Source organism: Gavialis gangeticus, unplaced genomic scaffold (genome assembly GCF_001723915.1).
Source record: "Gavialis gangeticus isolate Ggan-Ray unplaced genomic scaffold, GavGan_comp1, whole genome shotgun sequence".
Lineage (NCBI taxonomy): Eukaryota > Metazoa > Chordata > Crocodylia > Gavialidae > Gavialis > Gavialis gangeticus.
In genome coordinates this window covers 86826246-86836374 of record NW_017728992.1, presented here as the reverse complement: position 1 = coordinate 86836374, position 10129 = coordinate 86826246, and the positions used below count along the sequence as shown (strand labels likewise).

The 10129-nt window shown below is 40.9% G+C and overlaps 1 protein-coding gene across 2 annotated transcripts in view; it reads left to right on the top strand.

Annotated features, from left to right (window-relative positions):
- LDLRAD4 (low density lipoprotein receptor class A domain containing 4) overlaps positions 1–10129 on the top strand; it is a 599211-nt gene that overhangs the window by 211754 nt on the left and 377328 nt on the right. For both annotated transcript variants that reach the window (XM_019524913.1, XM_019524900.1), the window contains exon 3: positions 557–1019. In XM_019524913.1, coding sequence (XP_019380458.1) covers positions 980–1019 — 40 coding nt within the window. In that variant the 5' untranslated portion in view covers positions 557–979. The remainder of the gene's footprint in view (positions 1–556; positions 1020–10129) is intronic.

Genomic DNA, 10129 nt, shown 5'->3' with positions numbered 1-10129 from the left:
TTTATGCAAATTCTTGTTATGCGCTGTTTTTTTTCAGGAACACATATACAGCTTAAAGCAAGGAAACCTGTAGTGCATTGAAGGGATTTAAACCACAAGACAAATGTGGGGAACAAGCATATAGTGTCATGCTGTATGGTATCCTGCTTCCTGCTCTAGAAAAGAAGGGAAGTAGCTTATAAAATGCTAATAACCTGACTGTGGTTGTGGATAGACTAGACTGGAGAGCCTTGAGTGTTTTTTCCTTTTCCCTTTTGACTGCAATTTTGTTATTGTACTGCTGCTCCCAAATATGGCTTTTGAAATGTAAATCATATCATGTTCTCAGAGATGCATGACACCCTCAGCACTGTTTCTCTTTGGACTTCAAAGAGCTGCGTGGTCACACTTTGCATCTCAGCAAAATTGCAATATTTGCCTTCTGAAGATCTCCTTTAATGTGTACAATCAATCCCTGATAATGTGTTTTGGGGTTTTTGTTCCATGGAATTTGTTAATTTTAATGTTGCTACAGGTCATCAGGAAACATAATCTTTTCTTTTTTTTAATTTCTCAGTGAACGTGCCTGAGGCGGGGAGAGAAGCACAAGAAAGACAAGACAATTGAACATCACTAGTGACTGAGTCCTGAAAAAAATGATGTTGGATGAGCAGAGGATGAGAACTAAGCTTTAAAAGGGAAATAAGATTTCAATGGACAGCTGTCTTCACTTTCAAATTCATCATGGCCAAAATCTTGTGGCTTGACGGTTGAAGTGACGGTGCTAGACTTGGTGTTTGGGTTCAGTGCAGATTCTTTGTATCTACAGCTCAAAGGACCTTGGAGCAGGTGGGAATTGGATGATGCTGAATGCAGGAATGGGAAAAGAAATGGACTCTGACAAGTTAAGATGGAAGTGACTTGACAGCTGTGAGCCTTGCTGTTCCCTCTATTAAGGACAGGTTAAGATTGGAATCACAATCTTTCCTGGCAGAGCAGTATGCAGGAAGCTGGTTTTCAGGCCACAAATGCGTTCACAGGTAAGGGCCTTTTGCTGTTCTTATTAAACTAAAAATTTCTGTGCAGTTTGCTGTTACTTCGGACAATAAATGTTATATTTCCATTATCACTTTGTGAGCACTAAACTCTCAGTATAATAATTCAACTCCAGTGGTCTAAGATGACCTACTCAGTTTTTGAATGATATTTTAAGATCTGAATCAGGTGGTTACATGCCTTAGAAAAGGAGCACTTCATCTAAATTTTCCTTATTGAATTAGCTAGGGGATGGCTTCATGGGTCCTGAGGACGTGTTTAACATGCACAAATTTTAACTGTCCTTCATTTTAATATGCATGTGAGGTTGTGAGAGATTACAGTTTATAGTCGGCAAAGTCGTTCTTTATTTGAGAGGGGCCTGCTTGGATCAATGTTGGAACGCTCTATTTTGGATTCTGTAGACCTGATGAACCTTTTTTTGGGTCATATTTCTGTTTAGTTGTTGGAGTTTTAAACAAGTAAAATAACTGATCCAAATATGTTTTCCCATGCATGCAATGGGAAGAGAATAGTAAAGAGAGAGAGTTAAATAAGGCTGCACAGTCTTCTTGAGAGAACTTCTTCTAATAAAAACTCCAGTAGCATTTTCTTAAGAATCTTTCAGTACATTTCTGTTGGGTTCTGATGACACTATTGCTTTGAGAAACTTTGAGAAGTTTCTGTAGACCCTATTGCTTTGTTCCCTACTGCCCAACAAAGACCTAAGAAAACTGGAAATTCAACTGGAATTTCTGTCTTTGGAAAAATCTTGATAATGCCTGTACGCCATAGCACAAATATGTCATGCATGTATCTGGCTTTATCAAGGTTACAAATATTTTTCCAGTGTTTAAATATTTGAATTTAATAAATAATTATTGATTTAAAAATGTGTAATTTTGATCTTCTCCATGTATATGTGAATGTACATGCATGCATGTGCACATACTCACATGCGCATATGCACATACATATCCTATCTTCTCTCAGAACTACTGAGGACTTTTTCCCAGGGCAGAACTCCAATTGTCCATTCTGGGGGTAGTATTCTTGTCCACAGATACCTGTCTCATTATTTGTCACCAGAATTTGAGCTTTAGTTTTTCACTGAAGAGACTCCACCAGTGAAATATGGCTAAACCTCTTTTTCTAGGATTATACTGTCAGGCAGCCTCATGTGAAACATGCTTTGTCCCAAGTACTCCTTCCCTCCTCACACCAAAGAACTATACTCTTAATGACTTGCACTTGTACAAAGGCATTAGGAAATGCCCCCCAAAATGAGTAACTCTCCAAAACAGTTATTAGAGAATTTAACCATGTTATAGAGGGGTCAGGCATTCAGGTGACTTATACCTTGCTTGAAAACTTGTTAGTTTATGTAAAGATCAGGAGAAAAGTTCATGGTCTTCAAATTTGTCTCAAACCTACTACCCACATTTCATTTCCAGAGATCATTCGTCTGTTCTTATGAATATGAGTTAACCCCTCAGGTAAGCATTTATTGCTTAGGGAAATTCCCAGGAATGTATATTGTATCACTTTTATATTTAACAGTTGCAAGCAAAACAGTGTCAGCTGTGTGTTGTTTCTTGCACAGTCTCTACTCTTGCTTAACTTTGTGGGAGTGGTGGGTTAGCAACACAACAGAATAATATAGTCCCTCTCATGTAAAAGGGACTTGTGTCTTATCTACATTATATGGATAGAGAAGGAGGTTGTTAGCTATGTTAGGTAGAGCAGAGGGTAGAGTTGTATCTTGTAAGCTGATTGAATCATAGCTGTATAAGTCTTCATGAGCAACACCTCACTTTGTCAGATGCTAGCTACATGAACTGTTGTAGCTATGATTCAGTTAGTCTGTAAGGTGCAACTCTACCCTGCTTTCATTTTTACGTACGATAACGAAGCTTTGATATCTTAAAACTCGTGCACTGTTGGTACCGAATACCAGGTGATCACAGTACACTACAGCAATCAACCTAATCTTTTTAACCTTTCAACTGATTTTGTTTGTTGTTGTTGGAGCCTTGATATGCTGCTGTTTATTCACAATACAGGTATATCATAGACATCCTTTCTACCACCTCAGCAGGTTTTATCCATGACCCTGAAAGACCCATTGTTCAGGCTAAAATGTCACTTGAGTCTTTAAGTTTGTTTTGCTGTCACAACAGTCAAATTAAGCAAATTTGTCGTTTTTGGTGCTATGGGCACGTGTCTGTTGCAGACCATATCATATACAACAGAAAATGGCATCTGATAGTAATAACTCTTTGTTTATACTGAGTATCTATTTTACTGTATTTACTCAAATATAAGACTATGCTGAATTTAAGACCCTCCCCGCCAATAATTAGATTCTATACATTTGTTATAATTTTCCGTGTATAGAACCTAATTATTGAAGGGTCATCTTTAATTCATCCCTTCCACCTTTGCAGGGGGGCAGGTGGTGTGGGGAGGTGGTGCCCCCTGTTTGTGCTTGCCTCCTGCCTGCCCCCCTACCCCACAGCCTTGTGTCTCCCCTTCCCTGTCCACCTATGTTTCCCCTCTTCCCCCATCCTCTACTCCCTGCTTCCCTTCCAGCCTTTACTCCCACCTCCACCCTTCCCTTCAGACTCTGTTCCCCTCTCTCCCATCACTTCCAGCCTCTGTTCTCTCCTGCCACCCCTTACCCTTGATCTGCCAGCAGGCTCCATCCCTTTTGCAGCCTGCGGTATGGAGCATGGCCCCAGTGCAGAACCCATAGCAGCTGTGTAGGCTGAGCACGACTACTGTAGGGCTAGGTGGGGGCTGTGCTCAGTGCCCCAGGCTGCAGCATAGACAGAACCTGCTAGTGCACAGAAAAGGTAAGCTGGAGAGGGGCTCGCAGGGGAGCAGAGATTGTGGTGGTGTTGTGGGGGGTGGAAGGGGGGACACACTGGGTAGGGGCTGGAGCCTGAGCCACAACAGCTGTCGGCCCCTCCACTTTCCCCCACCATTATCAAACTCAATTCTAAAATGAGGGGCTTTTCCCCCATGGGAAAACAACCTAGTCTTAGAATCAAGTAAATATGGTATTTAACCTAGAATTGAAAGATTTGGTATCCTGTTACTAACTTCATGAATCGTGGCCCGTTTTAATATACACACACAAATAGTTGTATGCGACTAATCCAAACCAATCTCGGTTTGGACTTTATAAAACTTGACAATTTTTTTTTTCAAAGAACAGGGCTACACTTGTTTTTCTCATCATCAATTATAGGCTCTAATCTTTTTGAGTCTAATGCTGGAGTAGCCATCTTCTAGAGAATCAAATTAATGAGAGCTCAATGCAAAACTTTCAAACTTCTCTTAAATAAAATGTAATAGTGCTAAAATTACTCCTAAAGGGATTGAAAACTCATTTATAAATTGAAACTGGACTACCATGCTTCCATTGTCACAAATTACATGACTCTTACAGCACAAAATCTAATTATACTAAAACCACTTCCTTTAGAAAAACATGGCTCAAATGCACTTTAGAACCTTCCCTCTTCTCTCTCTGCCAGCTGCATTTGCATCTGGCTCTTTGGACCAGTCTGACTTTCCTAGACTCTCAGGAATTACTCTTGCAAACAGAATTCCCAGTTTGTGAATTTTCAAGGTTGATGTGTCGTGCACAAATTTTTTACTGCCTCTTATTTCTTGGGAGAAACAGATTATATTTTGTTAATATAATTTAGTAGGCACACAGACGATAGTTTATCATATCCTGCTATATTTTGTAAATATTTTATTTATAGATACGACATTTGTAGTGCACTGATGGTATTCTTACCACTGCAGGACACAGAACAAAACATGATCTCAGTCCTAAAGTGCTTACAATCTAAACATATTGCACTCCATAAAGTTCAGAAAAACGTAGTGAAATAAAACCATTTGAGATGCTGTAAAATGGAGTTCACAGTGCTGTTTTTCAAGCATAAATGGTTTGAGAGAATTGCTGTCATGATTGAGTGGGGAGCTGCTACATGACAATGACAGTTGTCACTCTAAGTATACTTCTGTTTCTGTCCTTATGTAAGGCAGATGAGTGGCATCACCTTTTACTTCAGAAAGTGGAATCTGGGGAGTTGGCTTTTAAGCTTTGATCTCAGTAGTACATTCTATAAGTGAAACAACAAATTTGTTTTCCATTTCCCTTCTTATCAGAAAAACAGATCATTCAGTTCAAAAAATCTTTCTGAAGGAGCTTCTAACCAGTTGCTGAACAGATACTGCTTTTAGTTAAGTTGTATTTTCTCGGAGCAGATAGCAAGGTATTTCTTAAATTCAAAGGATGTTACATTTTTCAGTGTCCCTCTTTATAGATTTGAATTCAGGCAAGAATGCAGATTTGCTCAGCATATTTGCATATTTGTTCAGCTCTGCTGATGTACTTGCCTACTTGTTAGGGGAGAATGGAAAAGGTTCTGTGATGAGGGCTTCCAGAAAGTGGTCGTTTCAAAAAAAGTAATAATAATAAAGGTATCTGCAGTTTGGTCTCTGACATATTTATAGATCAGTGAATGCAGGAGTGATCCAAGGACACAGTGGAATTCCATGGGGACCAAGCCATGGTAGCTTCTCTGCTCAACACTTGGGAATGTAGAATTGAAAAGACCTTTTACTCTTCTGCTATTGCAAGCAATATCCTCATATAATCCTCTTCATAAATCTGTTTAGATCCATCTTAAAACCACCACATCTATGGGAGTTCTTTGATAGGTTGAAACTGTCCTCTTATTTTTAGCCTAAATTGATTCAAGGCTGGTTTACACCTATTTATCTCTACAAGTAGCACAATTAGGTGCTAAATAAGGTGTATCCCACATGGAAAAATTTGCTGGAAACCTGTTGGATTCTGGCCCACAATCCAGACTGTATTTTCTTAACAGTGCTTTCATCCCATGTTGCAGCCCAGCCATTGGATCTGGCCCAGATTTCATGTTCTGCATTTTACTAACACTAATATCCTTAACTTGATATGACTAACACTTCATTTAGCCCTGTGGAGGGTTCCTGTGATCACAGCTTGGTGCAGACTGCTGCTGTCTCCCCCAGTGCTGCACCCTCTACTCACTCTAAATTACTCCTTGGCACATCTTTTAGAGCAGGGGTAACGAGCTTGTGGCATGGGTGCCATGGGCAGCTTCTTCGTGTGGCACATGGCGGATCAGGGAGGGGGCAGGCAGCACAGTGGCAAAATGGTCAGGGAGAAGAAATTAAAGCATCGAGTCAGGCAGGTTGCAGCAGCTCTGCCCACCCTGCTCCTGCCCACAGTGCAGTCCCCACTCTGGGAACAGGCTTATGCTGGGACAGGGGACAGAGTGGGGAATTAAACTGTGTCTCCCTTTGCTTCATGCTGCTGCTGGGGCTGGCTATGGCCCTGCCACTGGAGCCGCAAGTGGAGAAATGGCTGCTGGGGCCGTGCTGGTGGGACACCGGAAGGGAGTGGGGAATAAATCTCTTCCCTGCCTCCTTTGCCTTCGGGTAGGTGGCATCTGGTTACATCCCCACCCCTGTTCTGGCCAGGGAGCAGAGGGGCAGAGCAGCCCTGCTCTGCTGGAGCAGACAGCACAGTCCAGCCCAGGGCTGCAGAGCATGCTGGGATGCTGGGGGATTCTGGTTTAACTTAAACCAGGAAGGGGTCTGTGACAGAAGTTCCATAAACTGGTTTAACCGCAATCAGTTAAGTCTGATACTACATTCAACCAGGTTTATCTTAAATTGGTTTCAGCCATTTTGAAACTGGTTTATGTGCACTGAATTTATGTTCTGTTACAGGTTTAAACCAGTTTCTGCTCACTTAAACTGGGTTGTGTGTAACTTCTGTTCCTAGCTATTTAGTCTGGAGAAGAGAAGACAGGGGGGTTTAACAGCAGCCTTCAACTACCTGAAGTGTGTTTATCAAGAGGATGGAACTAGGCTGTTCTCAGTGGTGGTAGATGACAGAACAAGGAGCCATGGTCTCAAGTTGCAGCAAGGGAAATTTAGGTTAGATGTTAGGAAAAGCTCTCTCACTAGGAGGGTAGTAAAGCAGGTTACCCAGAGAGGTTGTAAAATCTTCATCTTTGGAGGTTTTTAAAACCCAGCCAGATAAAGCCTTGGCTGGGATGATCTAGTTGCAGGGATGGTCCTGCTTTAAGTAGGCGGTTGGACTAGATGACCTCCTGAGGTCCCTTCCAATCCTAATTTTCTATGATTCTATGAACACAACCTTCTGCAATCAAGCCAAGAGGATGTGCTTGGGTTTTTATAGGGACTGTTACTCTGCCTAAACTGGCATGTTCAATACACATGTTGTTCAGTACATATCTTTTTTAGGCAGCAGGTTTCTGGTAGAATTTTGAGCTCTGTATGTACCTTTTGAGCTCTGTATATACCTGTATATACGTTTGTAAAGCAGGCAGTTCTTTGAAATGCTACTCAACTGTTTTTTCATTTATTAGGCATTACATTTGTAGCATTAGGGACACCCTTGGAGCACTACAAAGAATGTGTTCAGACATGCACCCTCCTTTTAGTGCTACAAAACTGACAAAAGTGTTGAAGAAACATTCCTGGATGAAACGTGATCTTCTCTGTAGTGCTACATCTTGTAGTGCAACATATAACATCTGAACACTTACACTTAATGTTACAAGGGATTTCTCTCTCCCCCAGTATCCCATAGTTCTCTGCTTTCCAAGGGGCAGGGAGGAGAGAGCAGCTGCAGTGGGCTCAGTGACAATCCCCTGCTTCCTGACCTGGCTGTCAATGAGTGTTGGACCAGGACTGGGCTTGCTCACAATATAATGGTTCCTACTTCCACTGTTTCCACCTATCACCCCTTAGCTGGAAAGGCTCACTGGTAAGCCACCTATCACCCCTTAGCTGGAAAGCATGCCTTTGTGGTGACTTTCTAGTGCTCCAACCAGGGGAAGCTTGGGGGGGATCTGAATGACTGTTTATTCCTCATAAAACTGTATTGTTTGGGGTTTCGAAGTGCTGTAGCTGAACCTTTGTCTGTGGCCTGAGTAACCCATGGCCTGGTTTCTTTGCATGACAGTTTTTAATGATGATGATGATGATTTTCTTCATCATCATCATTATTATTATTATTATTATTATTTAGATTTATATCCATCCCTAGCCAGAAAGGCTCAGCACTTGCTTACAGTAACATGCTTTAAAAACAAAAAGCTGACAAGTATATATAATCACTCAGACAAAAGGCCAGTTCCTAGGTCTGCTGATTATGATAATTTTGCAAATGTAGAATATTTCATTCGGTATAGGCTTATGGTGAAAAGGCAGGCTTTCTGAATGAGCTAACTGAAGTCAGGTAAAAAGTCAGAAAATGAAACGAGTTACTTTAAAATGAACAGTGATTTGAAAAAAGGAATTATGGGTTCTGTACTTGGTTCCCCTCCTCCCTCTCCAAATAATAGTGTAATTACTGATTTTTACAAGGTAGGGGAAAAGATGGGATCTGAAAGTAAAGCTGGGTTCTTACCATCTCACCCATGATCACTAATGAAAAAGATTTTGTGTCAATCTAATGAGTCATTTGATAGCAGGTGAACCGGAAAAGTAGCCATTTCATGTTGCTGCTTCAAGGTAGATGGAAATCCAGAGCAGTTATGCTTTTACCAGTAGTCTAAGCAAGTACACAGTGGAAGAAAATCTGTTGTGCAAGAATACAAGCTTTTATTATGCTACTGTTCCAAGCCTACCTATGCTTGGCAGTTCATCCTGAAATTTTGGAGCTGAACTAGAATCAAAACCTGACATCTTCTAGCTTCTAAATAGCTGCCCTTAAAAAATTATCAGTCAGAAAATGAGAGGAAGGGGGGAAAAGTTGCTGTTTATGTAACGCAACCTACATGTTGGGTTTTCCTCTAGGGGGGCCACAGCAGTTAACATGGTCCATTCCCAGAATTATGCTGACAGTACTGATGATGTCAGTGATGATGCTGATTCACAAACAAAGAGGTAACCAAAGCAAGAGGCAATGGTAATGTAGAACAGCAAGGCAAGTACAGCCAAAAACCGTTGGCAGCTGCCAAAGGGGAATTGGCTGGAAAACCTATTTCTTCTTCAAGTTTCAAAGAGAATTAAAAAAGAACCCGAAGCATAAAACCAAAAGCAAAATTAATATAAGAGTGGTGAAGTGCTTGACTGTGTCCTTTCTAAAGCTGGGGCTAATCCATCATATTTATTACAGCTTTGGTCAGTCGAGTGGAGGCAAGAAAAATAAAAGAAAGTAGCTGCTCCCTTTCAAGGTAGTGATGCAATAGAAGGATATTTGACCAAATTGTGCTCTCACACATGCAACTCCAATCCTATCAGTGGTGTTTGTGATTGCATGGAAGTAAGGTTAGGATTTGCTCGAAAGTCTAATGTATCCTGTTGCTTCTTTTTCCATAGTTTCAGCCAGACTGTTATGTTACAGTTACTTTAAAATAATGGATTTCCTTTTTCCATTATATTAAAAAAACCCCAAACCTATCAGCACTGTTTTATTATTATAGTTTTCCATATTTGTAAAATGTAAAAATGCTGTAAATATACACAAATAAATGTTTACGCTTTTACAGATGCTGTGGAGCCTGTAGAGTTAAAACATTTAACTTTGTCATAATGATATGTAGCTTCTTGTGAATAAGCTTTAAGAATGTTTTATTAGGGAGACGGCTGCAGTGTAGATGAAGAGCCAAATGTTAAATATATCAATTTATTGCTTCATTATGTCATTTTCAGCTGCAGAAGCAAACCACATATGGATTAATTTGTTTGCTAGTTATAATTGGTTTTAAATCAGAGCTTTTTCTGAACACAGACACACATGCACATACCCACGCACGCTTCATAGTTTCATAGTTGGTAGGGTCTGAAGGGACCTGAGCAGAGCATCAAGTCTGACCCCCTGCCATGGGCAGGAAAGAGTGCTGGGGTCAAACGACCCTGGCAAGGTGTCTATCTAGCCTCCTTTTTAAGACCCCCAGGGTAGAAGTGAACACCACTTCCCTTGGAAGTTGGTTCCAGATCCTAGCCACCCTGACTGTGAAGTAGTGCCTCCTGATATGTAGCCTGAATCTACTCTCAGTCAACTTAT